The sequence below is a fragment of the Columba livia genome, chromosome 1 (assembly GCF_036013475.1).
Source record: "Columba livia isolate bColLiv1 breed racing homer chromosome 1, bColLiv1.pat.W.v2, whole genome shotgun sequence".
NCBI classification, from domain to species: domain Eukaryota; kingdom Metazoa; phylum Chordata; class Aves; order Columbiformes; family Columbidae; genus Columba; species Columba livia.
The window spans coordinates 17,705,110-17,731,133 of record NC_088602.1 but is presented as its reverse complement, the minus strand read 5'-3'; the positions used below and the strand labels follow the sequence as shown (position 1 = coordinate 17,731,133).

At 36.2% G+C, this 26,024-nt stretch overlaps 1 protein-coding gene across 3 annotated transcripts in view; it reads right to left on the bottom strand.

Annotated features, from left to right (window-relative positions):
* Nucleotides 1–26,024, bottom strand: part of AASDHPPT (aminoadipate-semialdehyde dehydrogenase-phosphopantetheinyl transferase) — a 34,586-nt gene that overhangs the window by 7,899 nt on the left and 663 nt on the right. For all 3 annotated transcript variants that reach the window (XM_065048602.1, XM_065048607.1, XM_065048600.1), the window contains exons 2-4: nt 25,147–25,372; nt 5,580–5,701; nt 4,902–5,060 (exon numbers count right to left, since the gene is read on the bottom strand). In XM_065048602.1, the coding sequence (XP_064904674.1) occupies nt 4,902–5,060; nt 5,580–5,701; nt 25,147–25,372 (507 nt within the window). The remainder of the gene's footprint in view (nt 1–4,901; nt 5,061–5,579; nt 5,702–25,146; nt 25,373–26,024) is intronic.

Below are 26,024 nucleotides of genomic sequence, written 5' to 3'. Positions count from 1 at the left end.
GCTGGGTCAGCTGGGACAGGGCTAATTGTTGCAGGAAGCTGTGAGGGGACACAGTCTGGACAATTGACCCAAACTAACTGAAGGGATATTCAGTACCATGTCAGGTCATGCTCAGTATAAAACTGAGGGGCTGGCTGGGGGAAGGAACTCCCACTGCTTGGAGGAATTCACTGGGTGGGGAGTTGCCAGGGTCTGGAATGCTCTTTGTTTTCTCCAGGACTGGCAGTGCAATCATGTTTCAAGTGCAAAGTGTGGTCTGAATTGTTGCCCTTTCGGGAGCCTAATGAAGTTCAACAAAGGCAAGTGCAGGGTCCTGCACTTGTGGAGGAATAACCCCAGGCACCAGTGCAGGTTAGGGGTGGACCTGCTGGAAAGCAGCACTGCAGAGAGGGACTTGGGAGTTCTGGTTGACAACAGGTTGACCATGAGCCAGCAATGTGCCCTTGTGGCCAAGAAGGCCAGTGGTACATGGGGTGCATTAGGAAGAGTGTGACCAGCAGGCGGAGGGAGGTTCTCCTCCCCCTCTACTCTGCCCTGGAGAGGCCACACCTGGAGCACTGTGTCCAGTTTTGGGCTCCCCAGTTTAAGAAGGACAAGGAATTACTGGAGGAAGTCCAGCAGAGGGCTACAAAGATGATGAGGAGTCTGGAGCATCTTTCTTATGAGGAGAGACTAAGAGAGCTGGGTCTGTTCAGCCTCGAGAAGAGAAGGCTGGGAAGGGATCTCATCAGTGTTTATAAATATCTTAAGGGTGGGTGTTACGAGGATAGGACCAGACTCTTTTCAGTGGCGCCCAGCAATAGCATGAGGGGCAACAGGCACAGGAGGTTCCATCTGAATATGAGGATAAACTTCTTTACCTTGAGGGTGCCAGAGCCCTGGAACAGGTTGCCCAGAGAGGTTGTGGAGTCTCTTTCACTGGAGACATTCAAAGCCTGTCTGGACACATTCTTGTGTGACCTGCTCTGGTGAACCTGCTTTAGCAGGTGGGTTGGACTAGGTTGCCAGAGGTTCCTTCAAACCCCAACCATTCTGTGATTCTGTGATCAGTGGCTCTGGACCACTGGTCATGACTGCTGCCAGGGTGAGTGTGATTCAGGAGCAGGCTGTGCATGGGTGTTGCTGCATGGTGAGTGATTGTGTTGTCTATTCCCTCACTTTGTATGTTCTTTCATTGTTGTTACTGCTTATCTTCTCCCTTTTGCTGTTCTGTTAAACTGTTTTTATGCCAACCCACAAGTTTTGCCTTTAGTTTCCTGATTTCTCCTCCATGTCCCACTGGAGGCAGGGGAGGGGTAAGCAAGCAGCACATGGTTCTAGTTGCAGATTGGGGTTAAACCATGACAACACAGCAGCAGTGATGCCAGGTCATTCTTAATCCCCGAGTGAGGTTTAGGATAAATCGGGTCCTTCCTTCATAAATTGTTATATCCAAAATTGAGGTAGGGATCAAAACAGGAGTGTCTTACGTCTCATTTAAGATTCTTCTTTCACATCAATTCCAATAAGTGCTATCCAGCCATTCCTTCTGATTAACTGTACAAAACTGGGACAAATAAGAGTCACGAACACACTTAATATTTTGCAAATCAGTAACAAGGATTTTTTTGTTCCACACGTTTATATCTGTAGTGGATCTGATATCATAAACTTACATTTATCTATTTGGATTATAATATTTGTCTTGTTATCAACTTCTTTCACTTTTATTAAAAATAAAAAGTACTTTTCTAAGTTTATTTTCTTCAAAGAAAGTCAATGGAGCATATAGAATTACTCATAATAATAATCATCATCATCATAATAATGACCCCATCCTACATTAACTCTCTGACACAAATAGTGTATCAGACATATCTTAAAATTAAAATTAAATTTATGTTTTTAAATGAAGTTTTACTGTATTTTTTCTCCTACTCCTTCCAAAACAGTTGGAGGGAATCTGAGCAGCAATCTCTAGAGTTCTGTATGAAAACAAGCACCTAAAGCTAAACTGATTCATTAAGATCAAACAACAAAAGGCTGTTTCTGAGCTACTGCCTTCTATTCAGGCTCAAAAATAAATGAGGAGTGGAGGAGGGCAAAGACGTTTCTAATGAAACCAAACCCTTGTTAAAAGGACAACAAACAGTCAACCACACAACTAGGTAGTTCATTTGATATTTAGAAAGAAATAACAGATTTTTATGTTCACAGAAAATTCTTTCTTCAACATGACCAGCCTTTGCTCTTGTTGTGAACAGTTACAGGGTGTCCGAACAGTGTCAACTTTGATTTGCTTTGATTCACCAGTATTTCTCTTGACCTTTTTCTCATGAGAAGTATAAGGTTGTACATATTTTTCTTGTCTTTGTGCTTTTAAGTAGGTTTCTTTTGTTTGGGTGTTTTTTTTTTGTTTTTTTTTTTTTTTTTTTTTTGGTTTTTGTTTGTTTGTTTTCCCCACATTACATGGTACTTTCTGAAGGAGATTTCAGAATATATTCTGTAATTTAAGTGGCTAAAATCCTCTTTATTTCTCTCTTCTGTTTTCGGTAAATTAGATTATCTTTAAAACTGAGATAAGACAATCCACAATATGCACTAATTGGATTTTAAACAGTTTTGCTCTCTTCAATCATCTCTTATCATAATGACAGAGGCAGATCTGAAAAGCAAAACTGTGAGATCATTATATTCTTTTATCTGATAGAAAAAGTCCACCCAAGCAAACCCTGCACAACAGGGAACACAAAGAAAATACTATACCAGTAATATGCAGACATACAGGAGATTCTCAATCACATCTCCTGGGTGATTCTCCAAAATTTCTCACAATTAGTGTTTTCAGTTCACAAACCGTTTCAAGAATTTGGCTCAAGGGCAAATAATGGAACAAGAAAAGACTTTTGTAAGTAAGAAAACAGGCACAAAATGAATAGAAACTTGGGAGAAGACAAAAAGGTGATGCTTAATTTTCAGCTGCAGATTGGTTACTGAAAAACTAATTTTTTTTTTCAATTTCATTTTAATAAGTGTTGATATTTAAATGATATTATATCCCAATTGAGCTTGTATTTAAATTAAACTTGATAATAATAATAAAAAATTAAATACTCCCATATGCCTTGTTATAAGGCTGTGCTCTTGGGAAGCAGGGGGGCAAGTATCAAAGCAGGGAGACATTCCTCAGACAACTACATTAAGCTTCTAGCAGTAATTACTAAGTAATAAGGAAAAAAATCTAGTAATTACAAAGCATTTAAGTAATACAGGGTGCTATCTACATCATCTTCAGGCTATTTTAATCAATTGACCACAGACATGTCAAAGACAAAAATGAGGAGTTCTAGAAGTCAACCAAAAGAGGTAGGTGCTTCCTTGACAATGGTCCACTGTTAGTATTAATAAAGAAAGCATTCTATTTCAAGAGGTGTTACAGTCTCTTCTAAGACTTTCTTTTGCCAGTCTATAATTCTATAACAGTGAATTTTATTACATACTCAATTCCTAGAGAGTATGGCAATATCACTAAGAGGGCTGATTTAGTATGGGTAGACTTTTAAAATAACATAAAACCAAATGTGGCTAGGAATGCTGAAAGGAACGAACTGTGAAAAGGCCAACTTATGGTTCAAGTTAAACGTTACTGGTACATACATTCTTTTATACTACATGCATATCATACATGTAGTTTGTATAATACACAAAACTAGCATACACCAGAAATTTGTCATTTAGACAAGCTCTACTGGAACAGCTGCCACCAACTATGTAGTTATTTTCAAAATGTAAGTGTGCAATGGAAACTGAATACTCTTACTGAAAAGTGCACTTGACTTCTTTGTGAAATTGGATTGTATATATTCTTTGAATTGCTAGTCAGCTATATACCAGCTGCACAAACTTAGAGCAAATTGGAACAAAGTGCCCTTTACAGACAATTTTAAAGTCACAATCTCATTTGCATTTCTTCCTTTGTTTTAAGTGGTTGGCAGAAAATCCCTCTGAGGTGTAGAGAAATCATATTAAGATTTTTTTTTAACTTGGTTTTTGAAGGTAATTAAATAATTTGAGATCATTGTCCAGAATCACAGAATCATGTAGGTTGGAAAAGACTCTTAAGGCCATCAAGTCCAACCATTAACTTAACGCTACAAAGTCCACCACTAAACTATGTCCCTATCAGTTCTTTCCCTCTACACTCTTTAAATTAGATGCTATTGATTATTTTCTACCAAATCTAATAGGATACATGTTTTAGTGATAAGTGTCAGTAACTTTCAAGAAGGAAAACCAAACAAAAACCCAAAACTCAGACAAAAGATTGAGCACAAACTAATGTTCCAATTAAGCAAAGACAAGTCTTTTGCATCTCTCCATTCCCACAGACAACAGCCATCAGTGCACTAACTCAAAACCCACAAAAGCACATGTTTCTATCAGCTTGTATGGACAAGAAGTAAGAAACCCAAAGGAGGTGAAGACACCTCCTCCACTTCAGACATTTAACATAAACACTAACTAATGGGGTTGGTTAATCACTAGTCCCATTCTAGACCAGCTAATGAAGAATTTTAAAACGTTAGACACTGTTCGGAAGTCAGGTCTGAATATACTTCAGTGAACTTCCCCTACACCTTGGGATGAATTTCACAGACTGCCAGAAACACATTCCAGGAACAGAACAAAACAAAACAAACAAAAAAAACACATTATAATTAATATATCTCTTGTTTTGCAATCACCAAAAATACTTTAAAATGCTGTGGATTTATATCCTAAGTTTTGACTGATATAAGTACAATGTGGTTATACAGAACAAAGGTGTGAAGCTACAATTGAAAAACTCAAATTTGCAATGTAACCATATGGTTTTCAGGCTGTTTATCATTATTGAAAAAATAAATCTGAATATTTCTTACCTCAAATGTCCAATCTTCTTCATCTCCATCCAGAAGCATTTTTGTCTCCTTATATACCTTCCCTATTTCCAGTTGCAACGGGGACACATTAAATTCAATTCTTTGCAAGTTAAAGCCAATTCCAACTCCAATAGCCTTTAAGAAGCTTTCCTTTAAAGCCTAAAACACAGAATAAATGTATTTTGTTCATACTGGCTGTTTGCAAACTGTTCTATAAACATTACTTCTGAGCAGACACTGTAGGCCAAATAAATTTAAGACATACTACTGTACATGTGAGGGTGGAACGATGCAATTAGCAAGAGAAAAAGTTATCAGTAACATTAACAGCTAGCCTAACTTGCAGCATTATAATGAACATACAACCAGAATTAACTAATGGCACATACAGATATGAACCCTTTACCTTGTTCTGGGTGTGTGTTTAAAGCCAGCCACAAATCCTTCTTGAAATGTCAGCTGTACTATGGTTCTCAAAATTATTTTGACATTACAAAAATCACTAAAATATAAAATCTATTAAAATATTATCTCCACATGAACACATAACTATAAAAAGTATAATAGATAAATTTAATAATATATAATTTTACCATAGTGAAAATAATAAAAAATATATCAAAAGAAAAAGTGCAGGTTATAGCACTGCAGTCTTCAAATAGGAAAAAAAAGTATTACCCAATGCCGATGAAACATATCCAGCTGCATCCATTCATTACTCATAGACTTGATTACATCCCACTCTGTTTCAGTAAACTGCCGCTTCATGATGCGAAAGAAATTTGGAATTGAGCTACTACCTATAAATTAGAGATATTTACAGAAATTTTAACAGAGCAGTAATAATAAGCAATTGAGTTACCTCATGTTATTGCTCTAGAAAAAAAAAAGGAAAAAATTATGAACCAAATCTGCTATATAATCTGAATTTATATAGCCTCAAAGCAGCAATGCTGATGACTATTCAGGACACAGCATGAAAAAACTCATTCCTGTAGCAGAATTACCACACTAAAAACGTGAAATGAAAGGCAAATGTATTATATATTTTCAGATAAACATATTGCATATTTTCAGCATTCCCAAAAAGAAAAGTATTTAATCAGAGGTGATTTTATATGAAAAAAAATATATTCAGCTACCAAAGTAGCATATACAGTCTTTGACATCTGAGAGCTTGATCCAGTAACATTTTATAAAACAGCAGGCTGGTTGTCAGAATTCATCAGGCTATTCTGCCTCTTGCCCTCGGCGGCTGAGATATGAAACACTATTTAAAGACATGTAGAAATACAATCTCCCAAATTTATCACATGCATATTAAGTTTTTTGGATTTATTCTGCAAGAAAAACAGAGGTAGGGAGATGTCTGTAATCACAATAAGAAAGATATCAAGAAAACAAACAAACACCTCAAACAATAACACACAAAACCAAAAATTAACCAAACCTTCAAATCTTTAGATTCAATTTAAGCCTTCTCTAAAAATAAGCACATCTTTGTAGCACTGCAGCAGCTCTTCAGGGGCTACACCACTTTTCCCCACTAGTCTAAATTTACTTTGCAGAAGGCACTACAGACTGTGTGGTTATATCAATCAATGGCATTCCTGTAGTACAATGGAAGCTCTGGATCTCATTGCACACTTGGCTAATCACCCACTGCCTAGATCATTAATCAGCATACCATGCAATCTGTCCAATAAGGCTTACAGCTGGCTAAACAGACAATGTCAGAAAGCAATATATTTTCTTTAGTAGGGATAGTAAAATCCTGGATTGAGATAATTCCACATATTGAGACAAAATTTTTTGGTTATGCAATGTTCTTATTTAAAAGAAAAAAAAAAAAGCAAACACTAAAAAACCATCATATTTAATCCAAATCATAGTCTTCTCTCCCAACACAACACTACTTTTAAAAAACCCATCACTAAATAATTGCTTAACAAAGATGCAGATCTTAACTGCAGCTCTGCCACTGATTCTATGAGGGACTACAGGCAAAGAACTGCCCTTCTCCACACTAGTGTTCCCTGTGTTAAACCAAAGATACAAAGTGGTTGTCCTGTATAATAACAGGTATTGACAGCAGTAATAATTGATCTGAACTAAGTAATATCAGACTTAAGCACACGTTCAGGTTTTCTGACAATTTTCTGATCATATTGCAAAGCATAACCTGACATACTGTACACATCACACAAGACATGGCAGTGACATTTCAGAGATGCCCTCAATTTCATTTATAGACTCAAGTGAAGAAAATATCTTAAGACAGAAGCTTTTTTGACAGTTGCAGTAGTCAGCTAATGGAATGATCCAGAACAATCTACAGACAGAATTAGTTACTTCTGTAGAAAATTATGATACTGAAAATAATAATTAAAAAAAAAAAAAACAACCACCACAATATCAAGTATGTTTTGCTGGATTACCAAGGCAAATGAAACATACATCTACTTCCCTGTAACAATGAAAAATAACAAAAAATAAATTTGTTTGACTTGGAGAAAGGTCATTGTCTTTCATCTCTCTGAGTTTATGTGATCCATTTTATGATCAAATAACTGTGTTAACACCTGCTCCAAACAATCCACTTAATTATTTCTCCCTCCTCTTCTCCCAGATATTTAAGACAACAGTGGTAAGGTACCAGCCTCTTCAGGTGGCTCAAACGACAAAAAAATTCAAGACTGTCCCTGTGTACCCTTTCTCCTCCATCACTTTCAGAGAGTTCTCCTGTTTTCAGTGACCCTGAGGTACTCACCCTACCGGAGAAGACTGTCCAGGACTCCCCACACTACCCACCTTCACCACCTGGAGGTGTATAATGCCTCCCGCATTGTCAGTCCTCCCACCATCCAAACCTTAGCATGCATGGTGAATACACTCAATACTTGACTGTTTAGTATACCAAGTGTACATCAAACCCACATGGTACCACCTTCTGACTCCTCACTTACCCCTTTTTTTGTCCTAGGTTTCTTCAACTGTTCATCTACCCTTCTCAATGCTCCTGTTCAAATTTACACAGTACTTTTCCCTCCACTCCAGCCATCTGTCATGTCCCTCCTCTGAAAAGCTCAGGCATTGCCTTCTTCCAAACCACCATCCCTCTCCCATTTCTTTCTTAACACAGCACGGTTGCTTTGCTCTGAGGAATGGATCACATTAGAGGAGAGAGACAGGACTATTATTCTCCACAAATCACTAGCAGTACCAGAGCCTGCCTAGCCCATTTCTCCTTATTTGCTAGAATATCACAGAAAGATAGATTCACAGAATGAAGGAAAAATTTAGTTTGGAAAGGACTTCTGGAGACCATCTGGTCCAATCTTCTGTTGAAAACAAAGCCTTATGTTAGGTTACTCAAGGTCCTGTCAAGCAGAGTCTTTCACCCCTTCTCTGAGCAAGTTATTCCAGTGTTTTATTGTTCTTATGGTAAAGATTTTTTTTTTTTTCTTTTAATCCAGACAGAATTTCTTCTGAAGAAACCTGAGCCTGTTCCCTTTTGCCCCGTTCCTGTGCATCCTCCTGAAGACAGCTACCTACATCTTCTCTACAGCTATCTTTCAAACAGACCTCCTCAGATCCCCTCTTCAGGCTCAAACCCAACTCCATCAAGATTTCTACATAGGTCAAACTCCTGAACCCTCTAATTACATTGGTGATCCTTCACTAAACCCCCCTCAATGGTCCCATGTCTCTCATGACCCAGGGGATGAGGAGGGGACAAAACTAGAAGCAGTAGCAAGTTTTCTGTTAGATGCTACCTTTTTTGCTTTTACTTTGAAAGAATGGGAACAAAACCCCTACAGCAATTATTCAGTTGGTTTTAAATCTGAATTTCTAAATCACCTCCTATTTGCAAGCTGTTTCAGAAATAACTTCACCTGTCAAAAATTATACAAACACCTGAACTTACTACTATGACCATTTCAATTTAACAATCCAGGTTCCAGTTTACAAAAAAATACACCAAAGAGCTTTCATGCCAAATTATTCCAGTATGCATACCTTAGGGCTAACAATTATCTTGGATACAATTTTGGCTTACACATGATATAGTCCACATATAATCATCCACAGAATCACTTGTGTTGGAAAAGACCTTTAAGATAATAGAGTCCAACCGTTAACCTAACACTGCCAAGTCCACTTCTAAACCATGTCCCTAAGTGCCACACCTACATGCCTTTTAAACACCTCCAGGGACAGTGACTCAGTCACTTCCCTGAGCAGCCTGCTCCAATGCCTGACAACCCTTTCCTCGAACAAGTTTCTCTAATATCCAATCTCAACATTTTCTAGTGTAACCTGAGGCTGTTTCCCTTCATCCTGTCATTTGTAACTTGTGAGAAGAGACGAACACCCTCCATGCTACAACCCTCTTTTGGGTAGCTGTATAGAGAGAATGTCTCCCCTCAGCCTCCATTTTTCATCATTTGAGGCCCAAGGCAAGATAAAGTACTAGTTAATCACCTTTCAGTTGAGTCCTTCACTGAACAACTGAGCTTCCTATCCTGATGGTAGTTTTCTAAGACCGTCTAGAGTATTTTCCTCTGTGTTTATTGCCTATATATTTCTCTCAGAGAAGTTCAGAAAAAGTGCCAAACATTTTTGGTAATCTCAAAGCCTTCTCTGTAAAAATTTAAGAAAACAAAGCATCTCAATATTGTCACCATCTTCATGAAGCCACAATATTTTCTACAAGAAAAATAAAAGACCACACAACAGAATACAAAAGAAACTGGAATGCAAGTTAGAACTCTGTCAGGAAATAAAGGCAAGAGGAAGACATATTTATAAGGGCTATCAACTAGACATACTAAATTATTCTTAAAAGCATTTTTCAAAGTTTAAGAGGATCTTCCCCAAGACTTCCAAAGTTTTCACCACAAAAATGACATAACAGTTCCAGAAGGACAGAGAACTGCTGAAGAGAGTCCAGCGCAGAGCAACAAAGATGATCAAGGGAGTGGAGCATCTCCCTTATGAGGAAAGGCTGAGTTTCTTTAGCTTGGAGGAGACTGAAGGGTGACCTCATTAATGTTTATAAATATGTAAAGGGTGAGTGTCAGGAGGATGGAGCCAGGCTCTTCTCGGTGACAACCAATGATAGGACAAGGGGCAATAGGTAGAAACTGGAACACAGGAGGTTCCACTCAAATATGAGAAGAAACTTCTTCATGGTGAGGGTGACAGACACTGGAACAGGCTGCCCAGGGGGGTTGTGGAGTCTCCTTCTCTAGAGACATTCAAAACCCTCCTAGGCACATTCCTGTGTAACCTCACCTAGGTGTTCCTGCCTCGGCAGGAGGACTGGACTAGATGATCTTTTGAGGTCCCTTCCAGTCCTTGATTCTGTGAACATGATAAACATTCTTATACTCAGGTTTTGGCTTCACAGTCAGACCTTTGTTAAATAATTAAAGATGTGAACTTAGTATCTGCACTTTACTATGCTGTGGTTTCTTCTTCTCTACAATATGAAAAATTTGGCTGCAGTGTGCATGTAGTTGGAATTCTAGTACATAAATGCTCTAAAATCTTTCATGCATGCAAACTTTAGTATTTTTCTAATAGCAAATAGTAAGAAAATTCTCCAAAAAAGATCTATAAACTAGAGAAGCACGATAAAAATGAACTATCAGTAAAAAAAATAAAAAAAAAAAATTGATAAACAGATCCTCTAAAGGAACAAATGCTTTTATTGCAACACACACACATAAGGCAAACACTTCTAGGAATACTTTCTATCTTTGTTTTCAATGAACAATGGTAAGGCCAGACACTCACTGAAACTTATGTAACTGTACTATTGTTTCTTATTTAACTCGCAGCAGTAAAGGAAAAAGATTTAAGATATGCCTATGCAGGTTGTAGAAAACTGAACATCTGATATCTCTGTGCTTCTAAACCCCCATACACTAACCAAGCTCCAGAGCAGATACCACACAGCTGGGTTCACACAGTCCTGAGCCCTTACTAATATAATCCAGCACTTGTTTCCCAGTGTTCAGGGTTATTCAAAGAAATACTTAAAACACTGAGCCAAAAAAAATAGCTGGGGATACAACTATGTGGAAAAATTAAATTGAAATGCTGAAAACTGTATTTCAAATATTCTTTCTTGTAATTCATATTTACAGCTTCTGAAGAACCAGAATGTAGGTTCTGATTCCAATAAATCCAATCTACTTACAGTAATCTTGTCCATCTGAGTGGCAAAGTGAGATTCCTGTAACACATAATGTGTGCACTTCAAGAAAAATATTTATGTATGTAAATTACTTATTCAAATTGGTAAGCATCAGGAAATTGCACAATATTTATGTGATTGGTCAAGCATCTAACTAGCCAGGGGTTCAATGAAATAGAATAAATTCAATTTTGTGATTTTAAGAATCCATAAGAGAGATAAGACATGTTTTCATATGAGATTTGAAAAATAACTGGAGTTGAAAGCAGAGAAAAACACGAAGCTTGTTCCAGAGATGGCTTATGATTAATGGGAAAAGATACATATCCCCATCAACTATTTAAACTCTTTGAAAGAACAGCCACTCACCATTTGCTGGTTTTCTCAAAGAGAAGAAAAGCTGTGATAGGCACAGATCTATGAAAAACCTAGATAAACAGTTTCAAAGAAATGAGAAAATTGCTGATTTTAATTCTATTGGGAATTGGGAGAGTGCATTTGAGCAGACAGAAAAACTGAGCCACTGGCACAAAAGTTATTAACGTGACAATGGGGTGGGAGGGTAGGGATGAGATTTTTCAATTAACCATGAAACCAAACTTGCCTGGGTCAAGCGGATTAATGAAAATAAGCTCCACTGTGACAGAGTTTTCTTGCTTTGAAATTGAATGTAATGATAACTGTAAGTATTCTGTCAAAAATCCAACAATTCTTTTCACAATTACACTCTGTTAATATCTTAAAAAATGAACTTATTTAATATTTTTATTATTAGGCTTCTGTACTATCAATGATAGGTTTTTTCTTTTCAGAAATGCATATCTCTTCAGTCATCAATGAAATAACTTCACCATAAACCTTAAAAAAATTAACAGCTATAAATTTTGAATGTGGTAGTTCTTGGAAATGTAAACTTTAAAACTATTTCCAGTGCTTTGTATAGATAGCTCTTACTTGCCCATGCCACTTGATTTCCTAAGTTACTGTTAATACACCATTCAGAATTTATGTAGCTTCTTTTCAAGAGAAATGGGACACAAACTTCAATTCTTTTCAATATTGACCAGAATTATATTGCCCCTTCTCTCTCATTTGAAAATACATTTTCATTTGTATAAGGTTTTATAGTTCACTTTTTTCTCGCCTTCACACAAATCATTGCACATTCTTTCTTTTTGCTTTTGTTCATACTAGCTAAAATTCTGAAAACATTTTTCTAGTCTACTATAAACTCCACACTTGAAAAAATTTTGTTACAGAGCATGACAACCTCTAAATATCAGAAGCAGTTTTAGTTTTTACACTGTATCACCTTACCAAAAAGCAAGAGAGTCAACAGAAAACTAATAAATTCAACCCAAACATATTATAGCTTATTTCCATAATATCCAATTAACCAACCACAATTTGTCCCAGTATCTGATTGCCTAACAAATACAAACCTATATGTTAATTTGCATTAGAACAAAGTTGACAAAGATAGTTCAGCTACTAAATATCCTAATTTTAAAAGTCCTTTTTCCCTAGAATATGTTGAACTCTGCCTCCTTCCCATCACACTCATTAACTTGCTTCTTAGGGAACAGCAGCCAACACAGAAAATGCATCCAGCAAAGCTCTAACCAGTTCCTCCAATTGGTGTCTAAATTTGTTTGATATTCACAACAGAAGTCAGAGGTTTCATCCTTGCGACCAAGATATAATTTCATTGATTTTTCTTTAATCAACAGACACTTAAGCCTTACATCATAATGCAGATTTGAAACTAGAGTAGTTCACAGAACAAATTAAATGTAATATTAACACAACTGTGAAAGCAATGTCCTAGAAATTTCAGGAAGACTGAGAAATAGTGAGTTATACCAGAAAAGACTATTAAACATGGAAAGTAAACTTGCTATATACCAATAAACCTGCACATACATGTGTATGCATCTTGGATTTTTCTCACAAACTATTTACATTGAAATATATAATGTCATCTTTCCCACTACAATGACAACTGAGCATTTTATTAATTGTTTGTAAAGACTAGGCAAAAAAATCTGCTTTGTGTTTTTACTGTAAAACGGCAAAACCTCAGAACGGATATAAAAGATTTATTTAAAAAACATATAGGAGTGAAGAAAAATAAAAAAACATACTATATTTCTTTTTTCCCCATTTTTCTATCTGATAGAAAAGCCAAACAAGCTCCATTTGTAGGAAGATAAAAGACATTCGGAATTAAGATCCATGTAAAATATGCTATCAATAGTGAATAGGACTAACAGAGAAATCTTCATATTGGTATTTTGTTTGCACCGTTACAAACTTCAGGTCAATCGTAAGTCAGCTTTGGTAATACAATGTACACTTAAAGGCAATAACTGTCCTGTTGTACCATAAGTTATAAAAACCATGACGTGCCCTCCCAGAAACAGTGAGAAGAGTAGAGGACTGACTTTCCTCACTTCAGTTTTTACAGTCTTCAAATTATTTTGGTCAGATACAAACTGACTAGTTTATATTGTGGTCTACATCCAAAACCACAGAAATTGATAAAAGATAGTACTGCCAGCTCATTTTGATCAACTAATTCCCTGGGGAAAAAAGAATAAACAAAACAAAAAACCACAAACACAAAAAAAACCAAACACCACCACCACCACCACACACCAAACACCAAAACCCAGAACGTGAACAGATTCTTAACTGCCTTGAACTGCATGAAAGGAACATGTCAGTTATCAAGAACTATTATCTAATCAACATATATCAATTTACTTTCAGGTGGCAAATAGGCAAAGTGACAATGGGAAATGTACTAACTAATGTGAAACACAGGCTCAGTACAAATCCTGCAAACTACCAAACTGTATAGAATGAATACAGTTTGAGTCCTGGGCTCTTGGACTGACAATCCTTGTGGTGCAGGACACAAGCCATATTTGATCATGTTTTATCACCTCTAAAGGAAACCAAAGTAAACTGATAAAGAGAAACCATTTCTTCTGCAACAGATGCCTAAGTCCTAATTGTTTATTAAGACCAACTAACCCTTGTACAGTTGTTTAGAAACTGACAATGCAAGGCAAATAATTAGCTAGATAAATTACTAACTTAGAAGTACCAGACAGAAAATTAACAAAGCATGTTTTATAAATCTATTAGCTCACACTGCTTTGGTGTGAATTGGAAATTGGATTTGCATTCTGTGACCTCTCCACTTCCTGCTACCATCCTGCAGCTCACCCAGTGATATAACAATATGTTAAACACCCATTCTTGTCATGTAACTACTGGTGATATGTTTTATCTTGGCATACATCAGAGAACTTTAAATGCCTCAGCATTAACTTTAAAATGTCAGAAAATTTGAGGTTGCCTCCTTTCCGTTATTCAACATTTCCCAGATTGTAAAAATGGAAAAGTCATAAAAAGACTGACATAATTTAATAAAGTTTAATATTTTCTCTGCAATTAGGATAACTCAGTCTCTGCAATATCAGAGAAACTGCTAAGGTTTCAATCATATTACTGTGATCTGGTCTAACAGCAGTGATGAATATTTTAGCAAGCTGCCCTGATAGTCAGTGTTAAACAAAAGAAAGTAAAGAATCATACTGGATTAGATAGCTCTCCCTCCAAAACTGCACTGAAGAAATAGGAAGTTAGACAGTTATGGATTGGATTTAAAAAACAAACAAACAAAAAAAACCCAAACAAAACAAACAATCACAAAAAAACCCCACAAAACTGAAGTCACAACCTATTAAATGTATACATCTCATCAATTTACAGACAAGTAGTGTAAAGTCTGAGACAGATATACGCTTTTTGTCACTTGTTCTGAAAATATAAAAATAAATGCCAGAGCCTCTCAAATTCTGTTCACACCCCAGTTTACTTTTATATGTTCTTTCTATGCCAAATATTCAACTGTAATATATATTTGCCATTGAAGAGCTTAATGACATAATCACATCTGGGTGCAAGTTCCTGGTTTTGGCTTGCTCCTGAGTAGAGAAAATAAAAGCATTTTAAATAACCAGGGTCTTAATGATTAAGATGATTGAGGAACCCCAAATTCTTCTAACAAAATGTACTTACTTATATGTAAACAGTAACAGCAAAAAAGATGATGAGTAGTAATAAAAAAAGAAACTCCTTCTTAACTGATCTATGTCAATATTTATAACTTTTACTTGCTTAAGCTCTTTCCAAGAGGTTGTATGACCACAACTATCAGAGCTCCAGATAGCCACAGTATCTCCGTGAAAAAGTAAATTACCCCACGAAAATGGCATTTGGAACAGTTTTCCCTTATAGAACATATCAAACAGTTAAAGCAATCATTCCATTTTGGCAGAGCGGCAGGAACTCTACTTCTTTTCAACACTCACGAGATTATGATGCATCACACTAAAAATAAACACAAAACCCAAAACCACAAATAAACATAAAAAGATACTTTCTTTTATAAAGCCATTATGGTTGCAAGCTTTGAGGATGCAACTACAGATGAAAAAAAAAAGGTCAAAAAAAGTCAAATAAGCTCAGATCTCTTCAAGAGTAACAGACACTTAGGAATAGAACATGTTTTAATGAAGCTAGATCTTCTTTTGTCACTCTAAAAAGACAACACAAACCTCAGATGTTGCTATTGCAAGAGCACCCACATAAAATATACATGCCTGACCATCTACAGCCTTACACTACAGTGGTACTACCAAGCCACCAGATCTCACAAATATTTTATTACATTTTATGAAATAATGTACTAGAGGGCCTATATATATATATTTAACATGTGTGTGTACATATATATCTACACACACATATAAATACATATATAAAAGAGCATAACACACATACACTGGTCTGCATGTATATACACATGCATACATACGGATGTGTATATATGGTGCTGCTGTCAGACACATAGAGCTTCCAAGACAAGGGGGACGACACCCAGTTCTATCTTCATATTAAATCAGATATACCACAAAACAACATTATCTACATGGTATTGCTAATGTGCGCTGCCAAACCATAAAAGTATTAAGATAGTAGTAGTAGGAGTGGAGCATCTCCCTTATGAAGAAAGGCTGAGGGAGCTGGGTCTCTTTAGTTTGGAGAAGAGGAAACTAAGGGGGGACCTTATTAATGTCTATAAGTATATAAAAAGTGAGTGCCATGAGGATGGAGCCAGGCTCTCCTTGGTGGCAAACAATGATAGGACAAGGGGTAATGGGATCAAGCTGGAACACAAGAGGTTCCACTTAAATTTGAGAAGAAACTTCTTCTCAGTGAGGGTGACAGAACACTGGAACAGGCTGCCCAGGGGGTTGTGGAGTCTCCTTCCCTGGAGACATTCAAAACCCACCTGGACATGTTTCTGTGTGACCTCACCTAGGCGTTCCTGCTCCAGCAGGGGGATTGGACTAGATGATCTTCTGAGGTCCCTTCCAAACCCAAACATACTGTGATACTGTGAAATGGCAGTTCAGTGAAAATGTGATTATAGGGTGAGTATTCCCAACTCTAAGAAACTACCACCACTGAAGAACCTGGGGGTGTATCAGGATCTACTTGGTATATAAACGTTATATTGGACAACAGAGGAGGAAAAAAGCCAATTCCCAGTACCTAAGTCATCTTCATCTTCCATATGAATTTGTCTACACGATACATACTTCCTAACACATCCTTGATTTGAGTAATGCAATTTTCCCCTCCCCTAGGAAGCTCTGCAACCTTAGAAAGCACAATCTGACTCAGACTGAGCTGGTTTCTCTGAAAGAGTCTGATGAGAGATGTCACTTCTAAATTTGGTGTTTGGTGTGGAATTGGTCCTCACAATTGAAACGCACACACTCTGCAAGTACGTCCTTCTACATTATGATTTCCTACTGCAGTAATGAAGCCACTGAACAAGAGTGGCAGAAGTCAGGACACTGCACAGAAGCCTATCCAGAACATGAATCTCATAGTGAAGTGCAGTAAAAACGTCCCTTATTTTCACACTTAAAACATACCCACTTCTGTGTATACACCGTCACAGAATCACAGAATGTTAGGGATTGGAAGGAACCTCAAAATATTGTCTAGTCCAATCCCCCTGCCAGAGCAGGAACACCCAGATGATGTTACACAGGAATGTGTTCAGGCGGGTTTTGAATGTCTCCAGAGAACGAGACTCCACAACCTCCCTGGGCAGCCTGTTCCAGTGTCTGTCACCCTCACTGAGAAGTTTCTTCTCAAATTTAAATGGAACCTCCTGTGTTCCAGTTTGCACCCATTGCCCCTTGTCCCATCATTGGTTGTCACCGAGAAGAGCCTGGCTCCATCCTCCTGACACTCACCCTTTTCATATTTCTAAACATTAATGAGGTCACCCCTCAGTCTCCTCTTCTCCAAGCTAAAGAGCCCCAGCTCCCTCAGCCTTTCTTCATAAGGGAGGTGCTCCACTCCCTTAATCATCTTCGTTGCATCATTCTTCTCTCCCTTTCCCTTTCAAAATGAAGTCCAAGAAACAGCACAAGATGAACAAAGTAATATTCGTGTTTAAAATTTGGAAATCAATCTCTCCTATATAATCATGAAAGTAACCACATATGAACACGCTTAAGAAAAAAACAAAACCAAAACACACACAAGAAAAACAACACCACAAAAAAACCCCACCCAAACCAACCAACAACCTCAAAATACAACCAACCAACAAAACCACACACAAAAAAAAAAAAACCCAAACATTGCAAAGCCATTTGCTTTGCCAGCAGCTGAAAGATCAACTTCTGCAGAGCTCCAGAGCAGCCACTGAAGGGATTGTCTTTTATCCAGCCAATGGGAGAGACACAAAAAAAGATGCAAGAGGAAGATAAAAGTATTGCAAAACAGCAAATGCAGAGCATAGTCCACAACTGAAAAACCAATGAACTTAAATGGTCCGTTCACCTGCATCAGCTCTATCTACTCTTGCAGATACTATCTCCAAGTGTCTGCTACGTTTTTATTAAATTGTTTTTTACTATGAAAAAGATCTAGATATTTAATACAAAACCCAGCAATTCTGATGAACAGATAGGAAAACTATACAGGGCAAGAAACAATTTTTTAATGCACTACACAATTGGATTTTCCATCAAAATGCAACACAGCACATAAAGAGGCACGAATGCCTCAAACTTAGAGTATCAACCTGATTTAAGAAAACAGCTACTTAAAGAAGCAGCACAAGTCTCCTACTCCTAAACTTTTCTGAAAACCTGACATGACAACTGCAATCTGTCACCTTTCGTGAGGAAATATAAAAATATTTGCGTTGTTAAAAATCAGAATTTCTCTTAGAAAGGAAATAAGCCAGGGAAATCCAGCTAGGCCTGGTTTTTTTAAGGTTACTGAAGGGAGGTGTTAAATATTTGAGATATGTTTCTGCCATTTCATAAGTCAGTCTAAAAATCTGCAAATCTGTCTCTAAAACATTGTCTCTCAACCTTGAAACCAGTAAGAGCTCTAAACTAATTCCTGCACAGATAACATTCAAATAAGCTTTTGACAACACAGAATAAAAACATCTTCCAATTCTTGCAACAAATACATATATCTGCAGAACTGAAGCTATTCGAAATGGGCAGTGCCAGCAAGGAACTCCTTGAAAATCAAATTCTTAATACCTACATAATAATTACTTTACCTTGGCCCTCCTGTCACATCTTTCTGCTAGACTTCCTTAACTTGGAAAGCCAAAGCTGTTATTAACGTGGACTGAGAAAAAAAAAATATTAGTTTTGTTTAAAAAAAAAAAACCCACAAAACACAAACAAATTATCTTCAGTCCCTCATTTTGAAAGTGTAACTTAATTTCACAAAAGACTAATTAAGGAATAAATTATGATATTATAAATTCAGTGTGCAGAAGGACACTTCAGGGGAAAACAAAACAAAAACCAAAAAAAAAAAAAAAACCAAACCAAAACAAAAAAAAAAAAAAAACCAAACAAACCAAAACAAAACAAAAAAAAACCACCACCAAAAAAACACACAACAAAAAACTGAACCAAACCAAAACCAGAGAAGTGCTCTTACAGTTTCTCTTTGTTCCACCTCTTATATTTACTAAAAGTGCCTGGTTTAAGTTTTTTGCTTTCGTAATTGTTAATTTATCTCTCATTTTCAACACATCTATTCTCCACAAATTCATTTTTACAGTTCTGCATTTTGCTATTGGTTTCTATTTTAAACAAAATCGTTTTATGATTTCCTATTAAAAAACACTCACGAAAGACTAAGATAGGTTTTAAAAAGAAACAATTTCCCCTCAAAGAGGAGATTCAATCACAAAAACAAATTTTTCTTTCACATTTTATCAAGTATTTGTGCTTAATCCACTACCATAATGTGCAAGTGTTTTTACAAACATGATGTAATTCCAGCTTAAAAGAATATCAGAAATGTGACTGAATAGAGCACAAGAATGAAACTTTTATATAATATATGTATTCCTTAATAGTATGTTTAAGATGGCTGTTTCTTCCCATTTTCTAATACAACAAAGAAAATCCTCCCTCTTTACTTCAGTAAGGGCATATGACTACTATGATTTGTTAGTTCAACAAGTATATTAGCTAAGTGTTTTAACACTACATATAAAAGTGATTCATTTTCATATTTATGAATTCTGTCCTCCTTCATCAATTAGAAGTGGCATTTAACCTGAATCCTTCATTAATGTCTTCATCCCAAATGTGCATCTACATATCTATAGCTATACCATTAGCTAATAATTTGGCAATTATCTCTTGTAGTAAAAGATTAGCTGCTTACTGTTGCTATGAGACTTACAATAAAACCAAAACCAATTATAACTTTGCTTAAGGTAAAGTTAAGGTACCATAAAAAGGACAAAAGCACTCCAAGGAACAACCTGGTTCGGCATTTCTTTCTGGGTCAAGATATTCTTTTAGCAAAGGCTGAAAAACAGCAATTACAAAAGCACTACAAGTTCAAAAACTTGAGCATAGCTGCTAGATAAAAGACATGTCAAATATCTTAACTATTATGTAGGTGTGCCTAACTCTCAGTTTAGGTTATGACTACCAAAAAAACATGGTGCAAAGTTTATAACTGGCTGGAGAGACAAAGCTTTCCTCTACTAGCTAGACTGAGGTATGGGATTTAGCTTCTTCATGTGGGACTTAGATACGCTGGTCCATATGTGACATCTGAGTTGAAAATCTCTATCCTCTTTTGTATCATCTCACCTCAATGATGAAATAATGACATTGAAAAGAGAAAAATGAATTAAGTTCTGTTTATATTTCATTGCCACAGAGAAAAAGTTCCAATCAATCAGGTGTTTGTACATAATAGCCTACTTTCCTAAAAAAGTATTTTCTTTCTAAGGGAAGTATTTTTAGATCAAATTAATTTTCTGCAAAACTCACATGCAGAAAATTTACCCTTTTGTATCTTTTAATAAGCAAACTCAGCATAAAACCAAAATATGAGAAAAGCTAATTCTATTGCATGTCAAGTATTTAATTCTGGAATTACTTTGAGATTGGAGATGTCAGGATCAAAGTAACTGTAATTCAATAGGTACGGAAGACTGCAGACTCATTATGAAAGATCAGGAACGAACTGTTAATTTATTTACTTTTGTAATTCCATCTAAACTAAAAAATTACATTACTGAAAAGAAATTCACCTCCAAAGCAGGAAAGCTCTTGAACTTCAGATCTCAACTTTTTTCAAATGCTCAAAGCAATTTTTTTAAGCTATAATTATTTCCTAAATCTCTGAAAATGTTCTGCTTTACAAGGTCTAAGTCACTGGTAAATCAACATCCCACTCACCACTCAAACCAAGTGGATACTTGTTGCAAATCTTGTCCATAAGTTAAAAATCAAATACATTACCACAAGCTGAGTTTTTCCACAGGAGCTAGTAGTACTGTGAGAAGCCTTCTCATTTATTTTGTGAAAGGATTAAAATAATTTTATACACATTACCTCTCTTGCCAAATAATGTCCACAATCACTTTCATTAACAAATTCACAGTACAGTGTGCATATTCCCAAATGACTCAAGAGTTCATCTTAAACTGATCTAAAGACAAGAAAAAAAATCACCGTTCTCAGTAATCCTTCAAAAACAAGTAAATCTATTTAAATCTACAACAACAACCTGCCTGATAAACAAGAAGCAAGAACACACAACACCTAAAGACATTTTCCTCTTCTACCATCACTTAATTATTTAGTTCAATACCTGAATAGAGGAAAAAAACATGACAAACTGTGGCATACCTGTGGAACTTTTGAAGAACTGTCTCTATTTGCACCACTAAGAATAGCTTCTTGTGTGGCCTGCCTTCACCTTCTAAGGCTATGTCTTGCAGTTGTTTCATTTTTCAGATTTTAATGATACAGTAAAAGTAATATGGAAAGAGGCAGCTTTTTATTCCATGTAAGTAAAAAAAAAAAAAAAATAGATAGCACACATTAAGAAGTGACATCAAATGTTTATGTGCACCAAGTCTCCCTGCTACATGCTAACACACAATTTAATATCCTATTTCTCAAAACTTTCAGCTGCATGATACTCTCTTGTATATTCGTACTGCATACTTTGTTCACTGGTTGAACAATAAAGGAGTATAAGACCTGGAATACTGAAGACCCTGATCAAGGTTCTGTTGGGTAACATCACAAGATTAAGTACTTTGTATTTAAACAACCATTTGAAGAAGGAAAAGAAAAAAAAAAAAAAAAAAGAAAAAGAGAAAGAAATCAGAATTACTGTAATCTACTTTGTACATAAGGAACTCTGTCATTGTAGCTATTCCAGAGAAAGAGATTTATAGTGGATTCACTCTCAGAAATATAATGTACTTTGCAACTGCAGAGCAAGAGCACCACACAGTGGAACTATCAGATAAAAAAAATACTGGCAAAGTTACATATTCATAGCACAGAAGTAAAACCAGTTCCATGTAATTTTACTAAGACAAAAGTCTTTCTTAGAAAAATTTTATGTGAAAAAACTGCTAGCTTTACTTCATATTACAGAGACTATAACTTAAAATTACGTCCTTAATATTGCTTATTTGCTGGCTCACATTCCCAAATACAATTACTAAGTTTCTATTACTATCATGTTTATTTTTTAAAAATACAAATTATAATTCCACAAAAAGGAAGTTGTATGGCCAAAACCTCTTTAAAATCTAGAGCCTTTCTAAAATTAATTCATAAATATTTATGTAAAGTTACATAATATGGAAAACAATTGCACAACCAGGCACTGACTCGCTTATGACAATTATTTCTATGCATAATGTCAAGCATTGAAGTTCCTTTCTCTCCTTGCCAAAAGACAGAAAATATGTATACAAGCTGTTGACAGCTAAATTACTTCAGGAGAGACTATGCAGAACTTCAGATTATGCAGTTCTTCAGATATCTGAAAGGAAAACCAGAAACTTTGCAATGCTGCATTTTTTACTCCTCTGTATACACTATGAAGCCTGCCACTATGAATTGAGACAGCAGATACAGTGGCTTGCCCTAACAGACCCTTTTTCTGTTAACAAACACCTAGATCTCTGACAAAAGAGGGAGATAGATAAAGTAGCCATGGATAAAAGACCCATGTTCAGGAAATTCCAGCAGGCTGCATCTGTCACTAACTTGTTTCAGATTGATCATCTGCATACATAATTTTTCAATATCACTTTATTACAAAAGCACCAATTTAATTCCATCATTTACTCTTTGGAATCACAAGTATCTCCAGAATAACCACCAAAAACACTGAAGCATGTATCAGATCTCAAAGCATTATTTAGTCTCACCAGCTCATTCACAAATTAAATCCATGTAGCTGCTGAGTGCAGCTGCCCAGGGTGACATTTGCTTTACGGTAAGAGGTCAGGACTGCTGCCATCAACAATTCTAGGACACCTTGCCAGGAGACTCTCCTGCTACTGAAGAAGTTAAAAACTGAATGTTGTACCTAACCCCTTTTTTAACTTAACTAAAAACTGAGTTCAGCTTTTCCTACGTTTCTGCTGAGATTAAACTCCGTGATACCAAATCCTACTCTGAACTTCAGATTCACTTTGTTATTTGTGTATCCTGGGACAGGCAACCAAAAAGCTACATGACAGAAACAGAATAGCAACCAAAACATCATTGACAGGATGAATGAAAGATATTTTTTTCCTAAATTTAACCTGCTAAAGGTGATATAACTATGAGTAAGTGACAATATATACTGACAGCCTAACTTTGATTCCACACCTCTCATGACAGCAGTGATCAGGGACACTGAATGAAGAATACACTCACATGCAAGGTGAAAGAACTTTGATTTGTTCTGACGGTGCCTGCAGAATAAGCAATAGATCAATGGACATTGAGTTATCCAGTATTTCATTGATTCAACATGAGGGGGAAAAAAGAAGGGAATACTGAACAAATAAGAAAAAAATAAGAGAAAGGAAGCAGTAGAAATGAGATTTTTTTTTTTTAATGAAGAAAGCTAATATTGAAGTTAAAAGATTCTACTAACTGAAAAAACCCGAAAATTATATTCTCTCTCACAGTTTAATGCATTATATTCAAAAATGGAGATGGAATATGAATACAGGCTTCTAAAGCAACATGTAAAGTTAAACCTCTACTCTTCACAGTTATTTCCTACTTTCAGGAGAGTTTAACACATTTCGTAAGACTTGTCAGCTGGACAATGTGTCTTTAAAATGCCAGCTATATTTCCAGCTGCATAAAATGCCAGCACAGGATGCAAGAAATCCCTGCCTCCACATATGTCATGTATAAATGACTTTCAATTTCTCATTTACCATGAAAAGCTTAAAATACAAAGAAGAATATCTGAACATTTCGCTTTTCATTATTTACCTGCTGAAACAGGAATTATTTTTCAAATTAGTAATTAGGGAGCTGACCACCACCTTCAGAGTGAGGGTTTACAGTAGACAGAAGTGAGTCACAGAGAACTTCCCTAAGGATTGCAGTAAAGTTTCGGTGCATCTCAGCTAAAACATGTCAATCCAAAAATGTACACTCATAATAACCATTAAAAAGGTATGAAGCAATCAGAGCGGAAGTTATCTAGTCAGGGTTTATTTGAATTTTTATCTTAATACACAAATTATTTTGTAGCATAAAATGCTGGGTAAATTGAAGACTGCAAAGAGAGATTTCCTAAGAACACTGCTATTACTGTCATATCTGGTTAAACAGTTGAGAAGGATTCTCAAAAACTAAAATTCCAGTAAATTGTAAATCCCAGTATATTTCTCCCTTAATCCACTCACGCATCTATGAACTTTTGTGAACCAGATGATCTTTGTAAAACTGTATTTAAAAATACACTTAGCTACAATTCTAATGGAAAATTTGTGCCCTGAAGTTCACTAATAGTCAGGTTAGCGCAACATTTCATACAAACACAGAGGCCAACAACTAAAGCTTGTTAAGTTTTGTCTTTTACCAGGGGCACCTCAAATGTTCCCTCCTCGTGATCCCCTTTCACTGAGGCATCCTGCACACTGACTGTGTATCTCCAATGCCAGTTTGCTACACTACTGGGCCTGGTGTTGACACACATAACATCCACATTTATGGGACAAGGGAGTAACACTCACAGTCTATGAAGTCCTCATGGGTATGGATCCCACTGCCGCTAGTTGGAAAGTTTTCCCAGCTTCTACTGGACAGCAAACCCATAATTAAAATATCTGCAAATATCGGTCCTGCCAATACCATAGTAGGATTCCTGACCACATTTTTCCAGTGTTCTGCTTTTCTAAACTGGAAATATATCTATACCTAGCATAACAGAAAACCCCAAATAAACATTCAAGACTGCATTACCCAATAAAAAAAAAGGCAAATACACCATATATTCCTTCACTCTCTTCTAATTACCCTACATTTCTAGGACACAGACTGGTTCTTTGTGAAACATTAAAATGTTCTGCACTTAAATACTACAGAATACATTTGGGTCACCATAATGCATTACCTGGTAAACTAGTCTTCATAATATCAATGCCAACTTGAAGCTCAGGCTCAGCTGCAAGAACTGCATAATCTCCTTGATGAGAGACATTGAAGTTGTAACTCGAATGAATACTGAATACGTTATTTGCCAAGAAAGGTTTTCCTTTCGATGTCCTTTGCAAGTGTATTTCATTCCATGGTATGCACAACTTTTCTGCAACTAATTTCCGCATCAGCAGGCGACCAGCCTATGAAATAAAATGGAAGTGATTCATACAAAACTATTATGCTATGCGCAAAGTACCCATGCTTGCTAGAAAACCACCTGTCTTAAAAAAAAAAAAAAAAAAAGCCTTATTATTGCAAATATAGAGTATATTTTAGCCAAATTATTTAGATTTCTTATATAAATGCCTGCGTGAAGTAAATTGAATCAAGAGTTCAGACCCAAATATAGAATACACTTGTTATCATTATTAAAACACAGACAACACAAGATCCAATGAAAAGCAGTCTCAGCCTACAAGAATCCCTTCTCTACCTTATTCACTTAGGATACTTTATTGCACAGATGAATACTTTTTATATCACACTGAACAGTAAAACTGTCTCAACAGGTTTCCTTTCAGTACATCCATTCAGTCACTTACATGCTTAATGAAATACTGAACAGCTAAAAATGATGAGTAACTTCTTATAGACTAATTAGCAGACATCTGTATTACTACCGCATTGTTATGTGAGATTTAAAACCTGAATTATGTAAACCAACTTCATTCTTGCACACATTACACTATCGTCTTCATGAGTCTTAGAGTACGTTGGTGTCTCCTAACTTAACATCACAACATAAAGCTTGCGAAGTCTTTCAGAACAAACACTACCAGCAGACTGCAAACG